Source organism: Halichoerus grypus, chromosome 6, assembly GCF_964656455.1.
Source record: "Halichoerus grypus chromosome 6, mHalGry1.hap1.1, whole genome shotgun sequence".
In the NCBI taxonomy this organism is placed as follows: domain Eukaryota; kingdom Metazoa; phylum Chordata; class Mammalia; order Carnivora; family Phocidae; genus Halichoerus; species Halichoerus grypus.
Window position 1 is genome coordinate 62,036,896 of NC_135717.1, and position 18,734 is coordinate 62,055,629.

Sequence of the window (18,734 nt, forward strand, 5' to 3'; positions counted from 1 at the left end):
AGGCCAGAGAGAGTCTGTTTGCTATGTTTTGCCATGCTGCAAAGTACAGTGGCTATAGACCATACTTTGTGATGAGATGTTTCATCCTAAACTTAGCAGTCTCTGCTGAAGAGCTGGAGAAGTTCTGTTGTGTTACAGCAAAATAAATACAGTCTCTTTTAACTGCTCCTAGTAGTGGAAGTCCAGAAGAATCATGTTATTTAGGTTTGACATTGTCGGTCTATGATAATGATTCTGCTAATGATACCATTTTCTGTCAGTCTCATAGGGTTTGGTTACAATTATGGTCATTATAAACATTCACTTGGAGGTATCAGATTCTGATAAATACCATTCTTTTCTTGCATTTGGTAAATGTAGAAGAGAAAGTAAGATTTCTTAATGCATTAACTGCCTACCAATAATATAATTAATACTCATTCCAGTGTGGTTTCCAGGTGTGATCTTGAAGGAATGCTTTTTAACAAATCATCAGTCTTATACTTTTAATATTCTGTATTTTTCTATTGTTGATTTAAAATGTATTTTGCTTTTTTCTTTAGTGGCGGATAAGAGTTCTGAAGAAGAGTCTTTAAGCAGGTAGGATTTTTATGGAGTCTTTAAAATTATGTGTTAACTAAGGGAATGCAGAGAAAAGCATTGGTTGAGTTCTGCTCTGGGCTAGACACTATATTATGTGCTTGACATTTATTACTTATATAGTCATTACAATAGCTTCACAAAGTAGCTCTGCTATTATAGCCTATTTTTTATTAGTCAGCTGTGGTGCAGGGAGGTTGATTAATTGACCTGTGATTGCATAGTTAAGGTAGCAGACCCATGATTTGACTGTCAGCCTGTGTGACTCCCACCTCCATTCTTTTGTCCCTCAGCAGCACTGGGATTAAGATACAGATCCTAGTCAGATCAACTCAGTCAAATTTAGTTATGTGTTAATCCTGATTTAGAGTTTTCTTAAGAAACCAGGTTAGTTCAAGCATTTGTCCTAATGTATTTGACAACTAGTGATAACTAGAGGTAATTACTGCAGTGGTAACTAGTTTCTTGTTTTTACTGTCAAAGATTTTAGGGTGGATCTCAGGTACCTATGGCCACAGTACATAGCTTTTACATAAGCAAGACCTAATCAGGCAAATTCTTAGATATAGTGATGTCTGCTCTCCTTGAGATGAATGATTTTTCCAGAAGTGAAGGATATGTAATCTAGGTATAGACCATGTTGCATTAATTAAATTTATCATCTATTTAGAGGATATTTCTAAATGATTCTCTATTTACTGACTTCCCAGTCTAGTTTTCCCTTTAGGCTAGTACCCTTGACTAATTCTGTGAGGCTTCTTTTTTTTTGTAGACCTTTTTCTTTTTCTCCATGACTTTTCTATAGTCTTTTCTTGATTTCTTTTTTTTTTTTTACTTTGTCCTCTGCTTTTCTTGGTGTTTCTTTTAGTCCATTAATTGTTTCCATTTCTGCCAGCTAAATAGTCTCTGTTTTTCTATAGACAAAATTAAAAGCACATAGAATTTCAGGATCTTAAGGAATCTTAGAGATGAATTAATCGAAATACCCTCTGGTACTGCAACCTATGTTCAACATCCTCACCAAGTGGTTGTTTAAATGGAGAATTTGAAACTCAAAAGAGATTAAAAGTGACTTATTTGGATATGATAAGTGACAGAAATGAGATTTAAATTCAGGTTTTTTCCTTTTTTCTCATCTTGTAGGTAAATGTTTTAATAATTGAAAGATGGGGAGGGGGTCTTGTGAACACAGTGAAGGGGGGTAAGGAAGGAATTAGCAGGAGAGGCCAAATTTCAAGAAGAATAACACTGGGTTGGATAGTTTTAGAAAAGATGTCAGAATATTGGGGTTTATGATAAGTTAGATAAAGATGAGTTATAGGAATGAAGGATACACACACACACACACAAAGGAATGAAGGACACAGGATATTGGGAGTTGTTTAGAAAGGCATATTAAAATAGAGGGTTGAAGAGAATCTTGAGCAGCTTTTTTGTTTGTTGGTTTAATTGAATGAACTAGCATACTTCAGGTTTTCTGTTGAGAGATCTTAAAATCATTTGAGCCACTGGGAAGAATCTTTTTACAGCATATAAGAATGTGATATCACCTCCTTCCACCCCAACTTACAGAGAGTGGCTTAGATCCTCTTGAGTAATAGGCGGAATGGAGATTCTACACAACATAGATGTATGGCCCAAGGTAGCGGTCTCCTCACTCCACCTCTTTTCTTAATTCTCTGAAGCCCTGCCCATGTACATGTAGGGTTTGGTGGGGTACGACTGGCTGTCAAATCAGTAACAGAGTTTTATTTGGGTAGTTGATAACATGTCTACGTTGAGATGACTACATGGATGACTGAAACTCCATTTAGCTTGTTCTCCAGGAGCAGGAAATGGCTCCTACTGTTGGTCATTTGAGCCTATCCTTGTTTTGGGAGTCTGTACTTTCATAGGCTAAAGACTTAAAGGTTGGAGAGTACCACTGAGCCCTGCAGAAGAGTGATAATAGGAGTGGGAACTCACAGAAAGAAAGTATTAGGCAGTGTATAGGGAAATAGAGGCACAGCTACCCGGACTCTGTTTTTATAGCAGTCTCTCTTCTTGGGTATCTAGTGCCTGTGAAGGTTTTTAAGGTCTTGCTAGTTTATGTAGACCTAAATAAGGCAGGACCTGTGAAGGAAAAAATTTGGACCTTATAATTTTTAATCTTTTAATCTGGGAATAGTATTCCCACTAGTAACATAAATTTGTTCTTTAACATTTATATATTTATTTATTTCTTTTAATTGAAGCATAGTTGACACAAGATGTTATGTTAGTTTCAGGTGTACAAGGTAGGGCTTGAACAACTCTATATGTTACACCATGCTTACCACAACTGTAGCTACTATCTGTTACTGCAAAATGCTATTACAATACCATTGACTATATTCCCTATGCTGTACTTGTATCCCTGTGACTTACTATAACTGGAATCCTGAACCTCCCATTCCCCTTCACGCATTTTGTCCATCCCCACCCCCTTCCCTTCTGGCAATACAGAATTCTCTCTATTTCTGGGTCTGTTTCTGCTTTTTGTTTGTTCATTTGTTCTGCTTTCTAGATTCTACATATAAGTGAAATCATTTAGTATTTGTCTTTCTCTGACTTATTTCACTTAGCATAATACCCTCTAGGTACATCTACATTGTTGCAAATGGCAAGATCATATTCTTTTTTATGGCTGAGTAACATTCCTCTGTGTGTATATGTGTGTGTGTGTGTGTTTGTAAGAGATACATCTGTTGATGGACACTTGGGTTGTTTCCATATATTGGCTGTTGTAAATAATGCTGCAGTAAACATGGGGGTGCATATATCTTTTCAAATTAGTGTTTTCATGTTCTTTTGAAAGTAAATAACCAGTAATGGAATTACTGGATCTTATGTTATTTTTATTTTTAAAATTTCAAGGAACCTCCATACTGTTTTTCACACCATTTTCTATCCCCATCACCAGTGCACAAGGGTTCCTTTTTCTCTACATCCTCACCAACACTTGTTTTTTGTGTTTTTGATTCTAGCCATTCTGACAGGTGTAAGGCGATAATTCATTGTGGTTAACTTTTGAACAATTAACTTTCAAACATTTCAGAGAATTCCTTGCCTGTCACTCTTAGTTATGGGAACTAAGACTGGGTCTTTACTAGGTATTTCACATCTTCGGAGAGGTGGAGGCAAGATAGATAACGAAAACCTTTTTAAAAACAGAGACCAAATTTTGAAAGACTTGTACTCTAACAACTATAAAACATTGATGACAGAAATTGTGTCAAGACAGAAGAAGTGGAAAGACGTTGCATGCTCATGGATGGGAATAACACATATTGTTAAAATGTCTATACTACCCAAGGCAATCTACAGATTTAATGCAATGCCTATTAAAATACCAACATTTTTCACAGAACTAGAACAAACAATCCTAAAATTTGTATGGAACCACTGAAGACCTCGAATAGCCAAAGCAATATTGAAAAACAAATTGGAAGTATCACAATTCCAGATTTCAAGTTATATTACAAAGCTGTAGTCATCAAAACAGTATGGTACTGGCAAAAAACAAATATAGGTCAGTGGAATAGAACAGAAAACCCCAGAAATAAACCCATAACTATATGGTCAATTAATCTTTGACAAAGCAGGAAAGAATATCCAATGGAGAAAAAACAGTCTTTTCAACAAATGGTGTTGGGAAAACTGGACAGCTACATGCAAAAGAATGAAACTGGACCACTTTCTTTAAAAATAAACTCAAAAATGGGTTTAAGACCTAAATGTGACACCTGAAATCATAAAAATACTTGAAGAGAGCACAAGCAGTAATCTCTCTGATATTGGCTGTAGCAGTGGTTTGTTGTTTTTTTTGTTTTGGTTTGTTTTTCTCTAATTATGTCTCCTGAGGCAAGAGCAATAAAAGCAAAAATAAACTGTTGGGACTACATCAAAATCAAAAGCTTTTGCACACTGAAGGAATCAGTCCACAAAATGAAAAGGCAACCTATGAATAGGAGAAGATCTTTGCAAATGACATATCTGATAAAGAGTTAGTATACAAATATAAAGAACTGATAGACCTCAACACCCAAAACACAGCCCAGTTGAAAAATGATCAGAAGACATGAACAGACATTTTTCCAAAGAAAACATACAGATGGTCAACAGGCACATAAGAAGATGCTCAACATCACTCATCATCAGGGAAATGCAAATCAAAACTACAATGAGACACCACTGCACACCTGTCAGAATGACTAAAATCAAAAACACAAGAAACAAGTGTTGGCGAGGATGTGGAGGAAAAGGAACCCTCTTGGATTGTTGGTGGGAATGCAAACTGGTGCAGCCACTGTGGGAAACAGTATGGAGTTTCCTCAAAAAGTTAAAAATAGAACTACCCTATAATCGAGTAATTGCACTACTGGGTATTTACCAAAAAATACAGAAACAGCAATTCAAAGGGATACATGCACCCCTATGTTTACTGCAGCATTATTTACAAGAGTCAGCCCAAGTGTCCATTGATAGATGGATGGGTAAAGAAGTGATATACATACACAATGGAATATTATTCAGGGATAGAAAAGAATGGAATCTTGCCATTTGCAATGAAATGGGTGGAACTAGAGAGTATTATGCTAAGTGAAGTCAGTCAGAGAAAGACAAATACCATATGATTTTGCTCATATGTAGATTTTAAGAAACAATAAAAATAAGCAAAGGAAAAAAAAAAAAGACAAACCAAGAAACAGACTCTTAACGATAGAGAATAAATTGATGGTTACCAGAGGGGAGATGGGTGGGGGAATGGGTGAAATAGGAGATAGAGATTAAGGAATGCACTTGTCATGATGAGCACTGGGTGATGTATGGAATTGCCAAATCATTATATTGTATACATGAAACTAACATAGCACTTGTATGTTAATGATACAGGAATTAAAATAAAAACTTACTAACAAAAACAGAGGCCAAATTTTAATTATATCAAGAAACTTCATTCAGTAAATAGCTGACCTTTCATTCAATTTTTCTTTTTAATGAACTTGTTTTTGTTGTATGTTTTTGCTCTAAAGTATTTCCATTAAACCTGGTACTGATGATTCATGGCCTACATCAGATGATGAAGACTTTAATTTTGATATCAAGGTAAAGTACTCTTGTGAAATATGTTTTCCTGCTCTGAATTTAGTTTGTATATTATTTACTCTTAAAATTTAGCAGTGGCCTCCCTATCATCATTTTATATTTGTAATGGAAAGTAGACCAGAAGAAACCATTTTGTAGAATTTTTTTTTTAGTCTGGTAAATACTGAAGGTGGAGGCTGAAAAAAATGGGCTGGAAAATACATAATGACAGGAAAATTATATTGGGAAAAGCTTTTCCATAACGGAGGAAATAAGATATTTGGTCAAGGATAAGGATTTTTCTGTGAGTTTTAAGTTATCTTAACATGACTTTTCTTTCTTTCTTTCTTTATTAATATGACGTTTATAATACTCATGCCTAAATGAAATCTTTAGTGGATTCAATTATTGCGGACATTTTTTCCCTTGGTAACATATAGTTTTACAAAAGACTTTTTTCTCTATTTTTATCCTTTGTTGTACATTTAGACTAAAATAATATTAGAAATTGTGGAAATTCAGAAATTTAAATTGTTTCTCAAAATTTATATGGCAAAGGTATTCCACTGTGTTTTCAAAATAATTCCATTAAGAGTAGAGTTAAAACTTTATCTAAGTGAAGAATACATGTTTTGCCTAAAATAATAATCAGCTCTAGAAGCAGAGGCTCTTCATACCCATATGGTAAAATGTCCAATTTCAGAAATCTTTTATATTACACTTTTTAAAAATATCTACTCAATCTTCGTATCAGATTCTAAAATTTAAAATTTCATTCTTATTTAAATATTCATTTTAAAGCCCCTGCATCATTATAAGCTACTGGATGTTAGGAAACGTAATTGTGCATCTCCTGGAACACCTAGAATAAAGTCTTACTTGGAAGAAGCAATTTAATATTTTTTGAATGTGAATAAATGAGCAGACAGATGGAATTCTGTATAATGGAATGTTATAAGTGCATAATGTGTCATAATTAAATACATGAATTTTTAAAAAGATGGCTCAAATTTATATTCTTATTTTTTAAGATTTACTTATTTGAGAGAGAGCGAATGAGAGAGAGAGACCACATGAGAGTGGGGAGGGTCAGAGGGAGAAGCAGACCCCCCGCTGAGCAGGCATCCCCCCCCCCCATGCGGGACTCGATCCCGGGACTCCAAGATCATGACCTGAGCCGAAGGCAGTTGCTTAACCAACTGAGCCACCCAGACGCCCTATATTCCGTTTTTATGTTTAAGATTTATAAGTGCAAATGAATGATGTTGAGGAAATAAATAAATAAGAAAAAAGGTTACAGTGTATTTTTTAGTATCCTCTAATTGTGAGCTCAGAATTTTCTTTTTTTTTTTTTTTTTAAGATTTTATTTATTTATTTGAGAGAGAGAGAGAGAGAAACAGCATGAGAGGGGAAAGAGTCAGAGGGAGAAGCAGGCTCCCCGCAGAGCCAGGAGCACGATGTGGGGCTCGATCCCAGGACTCCGGGATCATGACCCGAGCCAAAGGCAGACGCTTAACCAACCGACTGAGCCACCGAGGTGCCCCATGAGCTCAAAATTTTAGATAAAAATTCATCAACTTTTTTCTTTAACCCCATCTGTGTCTCATTAGATATATCCTTTCAAGGTGTACATTTCTCCTTAGAATTCTCATTACGAATTCTTTCTCCATGTAGAAAGTTGATGTGTTAGAAACATTTCTTTTTCTATTTTTTTCTCTCTGTAGTAATAATTTTTTTTTTTTTTTAAAGATTTTATTTATTTATTTGACAGAGAAAGACACAGTGAGAGAGGGAACACAAGCAGGGGGAGTGGGAGAGGGAGAAGCAGGCTTCCTGCTGAGCAGGGAGCCCGATGTGGGGCTCGATCCCAGGACCCTGGGACCATGACCTGAGCCGAAGGCAGACGCTTAACGACTGAGCCACCCAGGCGCCCCTGTAGTAATAATTTATAGCTTTCAGGTACTGATAAGGTAAAGGTAAGTGGAAAAAAAATTTTTCAGTATATGTAAATATGATTATGGATATACTATAAACAGAAGTCTCATAAATTTTTTGAATTACATATTATAAATATATTACGTATATATTGTAAATATATACATTACATATATATTATAAATATATCTGAAACAGAGGCTTTCGTTCATAGTATATCCCTAATAACACTGACTTTTCTCACTCTACAATTATTTGTTTATAAATACTGTAGTAAAGAATTTAATTTTTTCACTATAAAGTAAATTGTTGGGGTGCAGGTGCCCCTTCAGATCACTATGTTCGTATCCTTTGGATAAATACCTAGTAGTGCAATTGCTGGGTTGTAGGGTAGCTTTATTTTTAACTTTTTGAGGAAGAATTTATATAATAATCAGTTAGGGGTAAGGAAAATAACATTTTGGGACTAGCTATTAAATCTCTCATAATCCTCATCCCAGGAGAAAATATAGGCTTAGTAAATGGCAGAACTGAGATTTGAATCTACATTTGAATGATTCCAAAACCTGTGTGCTCTGTGTAGTGGTGCTCATTTGATAATGGGGTATATTATAATTATTTTATCAAATGTGATACTTGTGATCCTTAAAACTATTAATTTTTTTCTAGACTGTCCCAAAACCAAACTTAAGAGCGCTAATGAATGCTTCTGAGCAATTCAAGAATGGTAAGCTATTTGAAGACGTGTTATTCACTGATTTTTGTCCATTCTTGTATTATTCAGTAATTCAAAATTACAGATATTTTCATGTTCTTTTTATTTTGTTTTTTACTAAGTGGGAACAAAATGCGGCCCTATAACACTAGGAGGTAGAACCTTATCTGAGCACGATAATTCTGATTATGAAGATGAAAATATAGTTGGACTTCTTTACAAACCACCATTCAAAGCCAATGACTTTTCTTGTCCTGCTTTTTCAAAACCTTCTGTCAAGTCGTTAGCAGGCCATGGTGTGATAAAGGTAAGTTGTTCTGTTTTAAACTTTTTTCCCTATTTTTTTCACATACCATCCTCTTGATCCTTATAATGAAAAGAATCTTAGGAAAAAACCGAAGTCCTCAAGATCATAAGGGGAAATAATGTAATAACAACAGAGAGGTAAGTACCAGATTGAGATTTATAAAGCTTGGTGGGAGTAAACAATTCTTAGGTATGCCATTATGGAAGGAAAGAATTAGAAAGCAACTGGAAAGAACAGCTAGATGGATGTGAAGAGGAGGGAGGGGGTGGGGGGAAGAATTCATTTAAGAAGGGCAAGATGAATGTAAAGATTGAAGGGTTGAGAGAGATTATTATAAAAACACAACAGCAGTAGTGAGGCTAAGGGAGAGCAGATACTCTGTATTACAAAATATGGTAGAAATTATTTTAAGTGCAAAATAAGAAAACAAAGTCAAGTAATAAAAAAAATGCTTAGACTCTTCTGAATGACTTACAGCTGACTTTTATGAAGAACTGGAAGAAAATTTTATCCTTCCATTTAAGTTTAATAAAGTGTGCTATCTTATATTTAATTTAGCAAAACCTGTGTTTATAGATAATGCAAAGTGAAATCTGTTTTAGGCCTTAATCAGATTTATTATGAATTTTGAATTTTTGGCCATTGTCTTTCTTGTGGTTTCTTTCTTTCTTTTTTTTTTTTAAGGTTTTATATATTTATTTTTGTGAGAGAGAGAGTGTGAGTGCATGAGCAGGGGGAGGTGCAGAAGGAGAAGCAGACTCCCCACTGAGGAGGGAGCCTGATGCAGGACTCAATCCCAGGACCCTGGGATCATGACCTGAGCTGAGGGCAGACTCTTAACCAACTGAGCCACCCAGGTGCCCTTTCTTGGGGTTTCTGATTTAACTTCCTGTGTGGTAGAATCTTGGTAGGTTTTAGATCTTTTTGAGACTAAAGAGAGGAAATAAGTAAACATTTAGTCTTTTCATTAATTAAAACTGAAATTTCTGATTATGTAAGTGAGGTTCTTAATCTTTATCCAATAAATGAAATAAATTTTAAGCTTGCAACACTCTTAAAGAAAAAATATAAAATTTTGTTTCTGGATTGTGATTTATAATTTATTTTTAATTGTATCTGCATTTAATAGATACACAGACACACATCAAATGAATGAACTCAGAATTTATAGTTTTTTTCTAATATGAACTGTTTGTCATTGTAGAATCATAAGGAAGGAAAGGTTGCCAACAGAGTATACAGAATTATTTCTGGAAGATGATTTTTACTTTTTCAAATATCTCCAATAGTAGATACATTTTATATTATTCTCAGGAAACTTTAGTATTCATAGTTGTTAATTTTTGTTTTAGATTTAAAAAATTTTAAGTAATCTCTATACCCAACATGGGGCTTGAACTCACAACCCTGAGATCAAGAGTCACACACTCTTCCGACTGAGCCAGCCAGGCGCCCCCATAGTTGTTAAATTTAACATGTGAATTCTTTCATATCTGAAACTCAGAAATACTGGTGATTTGATTTTTTTTTGTCCCTTTCTTCTTTCCTCATGTGAATATTGGGTCCTGCTTGATAATCATACATGTATTTGGAGACTTTAAAACCTTCAACTTGGATGATCATGATTATTAATTTTTTAATACTAGATTCTTTCCCCAATCTTTAACTACCATCCTATATTCATAGATAGGAAATTAGAGCTATTAGTATGCTGTTCACAGTGGAATAAGAAAATCATGTGAATTTTAAAATAGGGTTTTATATTTTTCTCGTACATTGTAGTAGTATTTAAAGATGCCTCAAAATTCTGTAATCCCATAAGTATTTCTCTTCTACAATTTACATCTTTTAAAATTAATTTTTAGAAAAGTATTCTTACAAAATCTTGAATTGGTGTTTTGCAATTAAATCTTTTTATTAATCTTAAAAATGCTATTCATTACAGAAATTAATACTTGCCTATATATATATTTTTTTTTTCTAAATATTCATTTCAGAGAGAGAGAGAGAGAGTCGGGGGGAGGGGCAGAAGGAGATGAAAAGAGAGGGAGAGAAGCAGACTCCCCACTGAGCATGGAGCCTGATTTGGGACTCAATCTGACAAACCTGAGATCATGACCTGAGCCAAAATCAAGAGTCAGATGCTTAACCAGTTGAGCCACCCAGGTGCCCACTAACTTGCCTATATTAATAAAAGTATATTTTCTGTCCTTGAAACTAATGTTGAAGTGTATAAAGAAATATTGAATCCCATGGTTTTTCCCCCCTGCTTTTATTTTTATTCTGAAAGTTTCAGAGTTCTGTGTAGGTTTACATTATTTAATTATATCAGGTTAGTATATTTTATAGATATTTATGTTTTATTAACATCATGTGCTTTTCCTGTCATTTTTTCCTACTCCAAATGTATTTGTCTAAAACTTTCTCCTTAAGTCTCCTGGGTGCTTCAAATTTGGTACGTCCCAGATTGAAGACTTTGTTGCTGACCCTTTCCTCTTCCCTGACTTTTTGTAATCTGCTTTGTCATTTGTTTTCCCCATCCTAGTATATTGTACCACTGAAACACTGAAGCAGGAAAAATCCTGGACTCCAAACTTCCCTGAAATTATTACATCCGCGGGCACCTGGGTGGCTCACTTGGTTAAGCATCCAACTCTTGATGTTGGCTCAGGTCATGATCTCAGGGTCCTGGTATCAAGCCCTGTGTCAGGCTCCATACTGAGTAGGGAGTCTGCTTGAGGATTCTCTCTCTTCCTCTCCCTCTGCCCCTCCCCCTGCAACGCACACACACTCTCTCTCTAAAAATAAGTAAATCTTTAAAAAAAAAAAATCCACCACATCTCTACCTCTGAAACCAGTAATACATTATATGTTAATTAATTGAATTTAAATTAGAAAAAGGGACGCCTGGGAGGCTCAGTCGGTTAAGTGGCTGCCTTCAGCTCAGGTCATGATCTGGGGGTCCTGGGATTGAGTCCCAAGTTGGGCTCCTTGCTCAGCGGGAAGCCTGCTTCTCTCTCTGCCTGCCACTCCTCCTGCTTGTGCTTTCTCTGTCTCTGACAAATAAAAAATCTTAAAAAAAATAAAATAAAAAACAAAACAAAAAAATCACCACATTCAGTATTTTGTCCCTGCTTACCATTTTTCATATCTTATTATCATAATTTACTCTCTCACGTATAGTTTTGAAATACTCTTCTGGTTTTGGTTCCTTTATGTTCATCTTTACATTGCTGTCAGACCTTTCTAAAATATATTTCTGACGATGTAACTCCTCTGCTTATTTAGTGGATCCCCATTACATGAAGGAGAAAGTTCATATTCTAGCATGACACTTGCCTTTTTTGGTTCAGTCCTGATTTTCCAATTATCTCTCTCTATCCCATTCCCAAAAGTTGTGTTCCAGTTTTGCCACATTCTGGAGCTATCGTCACTTACTGCGTTATTTCATACTTCATCCTTTCGCTCATTCTAGAATGTCCTTCGCACCCTCCTTGTGCACCTTGTCTGTCTGTCAATATACAGCCCTATCTGCAGCATTTCCTGAGCTTCCCATTTGCAACTCTTTTCTCCTTTGTGCCTTCACTGTGCTTTATTCAGTTCACCTGTAGAACTAGTAAATGATACTCTTCTGTTCTTAATTGTTTTGGTCCATCTCTACCCCTACTAGCATATAGGGCAGTCTCTGTCGTTTATATTTCCAGCTTCTCCCAGGATAGTGCCTATGACTTGACGGGTACGGTATGTATTTGTCTTTCTGAGTGAGTGAGTGAGTGAACAAGTGAATTCATGTGATGTTTTCTGAAGTTGGGTTTTTGTTTTGTGTTGTTTTTATAGGAAGGAGAGGTGCAGCCAGCAACTGGAAAAGAGGACAGTGGTATTAATATTACTGAAAGTGCTCCACAAGAGCAAACAGTTAAGGACAATCTGACTTCTGCTGATAGAGCATACAAAAGTAATAGTAGTGGTAAGTTAGTAAACATCTGTGAATTTTTTCCTATGCTCAAATGCTAGTATAAAGAAATCTGAAAGTATGTAGATCCAGATATGTTATGCATTTCATTAAGATATTTTTCTTTTGCTGTCTTTCTTTTTAAGTATCCCGACTACTACCAACTTTTTCTTCCTGAAAATAATTCAACCCTCTGAAAATCTTTACTGCTATTACTTTTATTTTATTGAAATATTCATGAGTGGGGATAAGCTTGTATATATGTTTAAAATTCATACTAATACATGTTCTCATTAATGTATCTGTGACTGTATTTTATAGTTACGATGTCAGCATTAGGAGTAGGAGAAGAGGAAGATGGAGAATCACCTTGGGATTCTGAGGTACTGTTTTCTTCTTATTATTTTAAAATATAAGCATTGAATGATGTTAAAGCATAAAAGGGATGCTTAGACTTTACTGTGTCATCTCTGCATTTGCCCATAAAAACTATTTCCTTATACTTTTTACCTGTAATTGATAAAATAATTATGTGCTAAATATAATAATACAGCATAATACAGTTCTGCTAATTTGCAAGCTTATCTTAATGAAAGCTATGTAGTATTATTGCAGAAAACTGAGGTTTAGGAGTGATAAGGAATTAGTTTGCGTTTTGAAATTAAGTTATCTAAAAAACTAAAGAATTACTCCAGGCCAACCTATGGCCAGATGTGATTCTGTGGTGTATATGGATGTGCAAAATTCCTGATGAGATGTAGAAAGTTTGGATTATAGTTTTTTACAACTTGGAACTTGAAAAGCTAATGCCTGGGACTTGAAAGTATTTCATATATACATATATATATATATTTTAAGATTTATTTATTTATTTGAGAGAGAGAGAGTGAGTGAGCAGGAGAGAGAGGGAGAGAGAATCTGAAGCAGACTCCCTCTGGGCGCAGAGCCCTACTGATACCAAGAGTTGGACACTCAACTGTCTGAGCCATCCAGGGGCCCTGAAAGTACTTTATTTGGATTGTCAAGTAGATTTACAAGGAGCATTGGGATTATAATAACAATTTGGCTTAGTGGTGTTTTATTTATTTATTTTTAAAAAGATTTTATTTATTTATTTGAGAGAGAAAGAGATAGAGAAAGAGAGCATGAGCTGGGGGAGGTGCAGAGGGAGAGGGAGAAGCAGGCTCCCCACTGAGCACATGGGGCTAGATCCCAGAACTGACTGAGCCACCCAGGTGTCCCTGGTTTAGTGGTGTTTTAATAGGTAAAAGCCATTTTGGATAGTTAAAATAGTATGCATTGAGTATCTTTGTGGCAGCCATACTTGTAGAAACATAAGTATAAAGTAATGATGACCTATTCTAAGGTGACAGACTGTGGAAGGAGGTAAAAAGGGCCTGATGTCTTAGCACAGGCAGGTGCTACACAATGGTGCAAGCACCGTATTTGAAGTCAAAAGATGTGCTAGCATCCTGGTTCTGTCACTTGGTAGCTGTGGGATGCCAGAAAAACTTGTTTAACCTGTTTGAATGTCAGTGACCTCATTCATAAAAACGGTACTAATACCTACCTCTCAGGTATGTGTAATGAACAAATGTGGTAAGAAATGTGAAAACACTTTGTATACTGTAAAGGCTGCTATAGAAATATAGGACAAAAATGATCACAGCAGTATTTAGTGATTTATTAAATATTGAGGATACTTTTTTAAATGTGAAGATTTCTGAAGGACAGTAAAATAAATGGCAGTAGTGTCAAGAAAAGAATGGGAAAGTAAGAACGGGAAGGTGGATTTCTAAGTTGGGGTATGTTACGTTTCAGTGACATTGTATAGGTATACAGTTGACCCTTGAACAGGATGAGGTTGAATTGTGTGTCCACTGACACACAGACTTATTTTTTTGATACAGTGCAGTACTGTTAATCTGTTTTCTCTTCCTTATGATTTTCTTAATAAACTTTTCTTTATATTGTAAGAGTACAGCATATAATACATATAACATACAAAATGTGTTAATTGACTTTACATTATTGGTAAGGTCAGCATTAGGTTATAATTTTCTCTGACCTTCCATGCTCAGTTTACAGAGTCAATGGCCAAATGAGGATTAAGACGTAGATTAGATCTAGAGAGCATATACAAGGTCTTCTATTTAAATGTTTTGGTTTTTAATTTACATTTTTCCTATTTTTAAGTCTAATTGCTTTTAAAGTAGGAAGTTCAATAGGAGATTAGTAGTGAAGTTTTTGGGGAATCAAAAGTTATATGTGGATTTTTGACTGCACGGCTGTCAACGCCCTTAACCCTTGCATCGTGTAAGGGCCGACAGTATAGTGACTTGGTACCTGAGAACTTCTCAGCGAGGTGATTTTATTTATGTTTTAGAGAGAGAGAGAGAGCGTGTGAGAGGGGTGGGGAGGGGCAGAAGAAGAGGGAGAGAGAGAATTCCAAGTAGGCTTCATGCTCAGCACGGAGCCCGACATGGGGCTTGATCTCATGACCCTGAGATCATGAACTGAGCTGAAATCAAGAGTTGGACACTTAACTGATGCTGCCATGCAGGCACCCCCTCAGTGAGATTATTTTAAATGTTTTAACCTTAAATACATTTCTGTTATTGAATATCAGCTACGTACCAGGCTGTGTAAGTTGAGGGGTTAGGCTGTAGTGGTAGGAGCAGAAAAAAATAAGGAAACAACAATCCATTGTAAGTTACTGTAAGTGCTTCATATAAAGAAAATGGAAATGTTAGGTTAGGGAATTTTGGGGGAGTTTGTAATTAGGATGGGGATGAGAATGGGAGTGGAATTTTGTTAGTCAGGAAAGATCTCTCTGAATGTGGCAAGAGCCGCCAAGTGGCGGATGACAAGGACCAGTCGTGCAAAGGTCTTGGAGAAGGACATTCTAGACGGAGAGAACCATGGATCACATCTATTCATCATTTCACTCTTATGTCTGGGAATGACCAGGAAGCAGGAAGATCCACCCATTGTCATAATCATTGTCATTGTTGTGTGTAGAAAAGAAAATGTGCATACTAAAATAAGTGCCTGGTACATTTTAGGTAATTAATAAATAAATGTTCTTATTCTTCCCTTATGAAAGCTTACTATACTTTTTTTTTTTTATTTTATTATGTTATATTAGTCACCATACATTACATCATTAGTTTTTGATGTAGTGATCCACGATCCATTGTTTTCGTATAACACCCAGTGCTCCATGCAGTACGTGCCCTCCTTAATACCCATCTCCGGGCTAACCAATCCCCCCTCCCCCCCCCTCTAAAACCCTGTTTGTTTCTCAGGTCCATAGTCTCTCATGGTTCATCTCTCCCTCCAATTCCCCCCGCCCATTTTTCCCTTCCTTCTCCTAATGTCCTCCATGTTATTCCTTATGTTCCACAAATAAGTGAAACCATATGATAATTGACTTTCTCTGCTTGACTTATTTCACTTAGTATAATCTCCTCCAGTCCCATCCATGTTGATGTAAAAGTTGGGTATTCATCTTTTCTGATGGCTGAGTAATATTCCATTGTATATATGGACCACATCTTCTTTATCCATTCATCTGTTGAAGGGCATCTAGGCTCTTTCCACAGTTTGGCTATTGCGGACATTGCTGCTATGAACATTGGGGTGCATATGGCCCTTCTTCTCACTACATCTGTGTATTTGGGGTAAATACCCAGTAGTGCAATTGCTGGGTCATAGGGTAGCTCTATTTTTAAATTTTTGAGGAACCTCCACACTGTTTTCCAAAGTGGCTATACCAACTTGCATTCCCACCAACAGTGTAAGAGGGTTCCCCTTTCTCCACAACCTCTCCAACATTTGTTGTTTCTTTCCCTGTCCATTTTTGCCATTCTAACTGGTGTAAGGTGGTCTCTCAATGTGGTTTTGATTTGGATTTCCCTGATGGCTAATGATGATGAACATGTTTTCATGTGTCTGTTAGCCATTTGTATGTCTTCTTCAGAGAAGTGTCTGTTCATCTCTTCTGCCCACTTTTTGACTTGATTATTTGTTTTTTGGGTGTTGAGTTTGAGAAGTTCTTTATAGATCTTGGATACCAGCCCTTTATCTGTAGTGCCATTTGCAAATATCTTCTCCCATTCTGTGGGTTGCCTCTTTGTTTTGTTGACTGTTTCCTTTGCTGTGCAGAAGTCCCAAAAGTTCATGTTTGCTTTTGTTTCACTAGCTTTTGGAGATGTATCTTGAAAGAAGTTGCTGTGGGTGATGTCGAAGAGGTTACTGCCTATGTTCTCCTCTAGGATTTTGATGGATTCCTGTCTCACATTGAGGTCTTTCATCCACTTTGAGTTTATCTTTGTGAATGGTGTCAAGAGAATGGTCGAGTTTCATTCTTCTGCATGTGGCTGTCCAATTTTCCCAGCACCATTTATTGAAGAGACTGTCTTTTTTCCATTGCATGTTTTTTCCTGCTTTGTCAAAGATTATTTGGCCATAGAGTTGAGGGTCCATATCTGGGTTCTCTGTTCTGTTCCATTGGTCTGTATGTCTGTTTTTGTGCCAGTACCATGCTGTCTTGGTGATCACTGCTTTGTAATATAGCTTGAAATCGGGCAACGTGATGCCCCCAGCTTTGTTTTTCTTTTTCAACATCTCCTTGGGGATTCGGGGTCTTTTCTGATTCCATACAAATTTTAGGATTGTTTGTTCCAGCACTTTGAAAAATGTCATTGGAATTTTGATCGGGATGGCATTGAAGGTATAGATTGCTCTGGGTAGCATAGACATTTTAACAATGTTTATTCTTCCGATCCATGAGCATGGAGTATTTTTCCATCTTTTTGTGTCTTCTTCAATTTCTTTCATGAGTGTTTTGTAGTTCCTAGAGTATAGATCCTTTACGTCTTTGGTTAGGTTTATTCCGAGGTATCTTAGGGTTTTCGGTGCTATTGTAAATGGAATCGTTTCTTTAATTTCTCTTCCTGCAGTTGCGTTGTTAGTGTATAAGAAAGCAACTGATTTCTGTGCATTGATTTTGTATCCTGCCACATTACTGAATTGCTGGATGAGTTCTAGTAGTTTGGGGGTGGAATCTTTTGGGTTTTCCACATAAGGTATCATGTCATCTGTGAAAAGAGAGAGTTTGACTTCTTCTTTGCCAATTTGAATACCTTTTATTTCTTTTTGTTGTCTGATTGCTGTTGCTAGGACTTCTAGTACTATGTTGAACAACAGTGGTGAGAGTGGGCACCCTTGACGTGTTCCTGATCTTAAGGGAAAGGCTCTCAGCTTTTCCCCATTGAGGATGATATTCGCTGTGGGTTTTTCATAGATGGATTTTATGAGCTTGAGGATTGTTCCCTCTATCCCTATACTCTGGAGAGTTTTAATCAGGAAAGGATGTTGTATTTTGTCAAATGCTTTTTCTGCATCAATTGAGAGGACCATATGGTTCTTCTCCCTCCTCTTATTAATGTGTTCTATCACATTGATTGATTTGCAAATGTTGAACCACCCTTGCATCCTGGGGATAAATCCCACTTGGTCGTGGTGGATGATCCTTTTAATGTATTGTTCGATCCTATTAGCTAGGATTTTGTTGAGGATTTTGGAATCCATATTCATCAGGGATATCGGTCTGAAATTCTCCTTTTTGATGGGGTCTTTGCCTGGTTTGGGGATTAAGGTAATGCTGGCCTCATAGAATGAGTTTGGAAGTTTTCCTTCTGTTTCTATTTTTTGAAACAGCTTCAGTAGAATAGGTATTATTTCTTCTTTGAATGATTGGTAGAATTCCCCAGGGAATCCATCAGGCCCTGGACTCTTGTTTTTTGAGAGGTTTTTGATCACTGCTTCAATCTCGTTACTGGTTATTGGCCTATTCAGGTTGTCAGTTTCTTCCTGTTTCAGTCTTGGCAGCTTACAGGTTTCCAGGAAGGCCTCCATTTCATCCAGATTGCTCAGTTTATTGGCATATAGTTGTTGATAATAATTTCTAATAATTGTTTCTATTTTCTTGGTGTTAGTCATGATCTCTCCCCTTTCATTCATAATTTTATTAATTTGGGTCCTTTCTCTCTTCTTTTGGATAAGTCTGGCCAGTGTTTTATCGATCTTATTAATTCTTTCAAAGAACCAACTTCTAGTTTCTTTGATCTGATCT

The 18,734-nt window shown here is 36.2% G+C and overlaps 1 protein-coding gene across 2 annotated transcripts in view; it reads left to right on the forward strand.

Moving 5' to 3' along the window:
* Window positions 1-18,734, forward strand: part of LOC118551008 (ankyrin repeat domain-containing protein 26-like) — a 131,696-nt gene that overhangs the window by 18,721 nt on the left and 94,241 nt on the right. For both annotated transcript variants that reach the window (XM_078075238.1, XM_078075240.1), the window contains 6 exons: window positions 543-579; window positions 5,634-5,706; window positions 8,291-8,348; window positions 8,459-8,643; window positions 12,481-12,610; window positions 12,917-12,978. In XM_078075238.1, coding sequence (XP_077931364.1) covers window positions 543-579; window positions 5,634-5,706; window positions 8,291-8,348; window positions 8,459-8,643; window positions 12,481-12,610; window positions 12,917-12,978 — 545 coding nt within the window. The remainder of the gene's footprint in view (window positions 1-542; window positions 580-5,633; window positions 5,707-8,290; window positions 8,349-8,458; window positions 8,644-12,480; window positions 12,611-12,916; window positions 12,979-18,734) is intronic.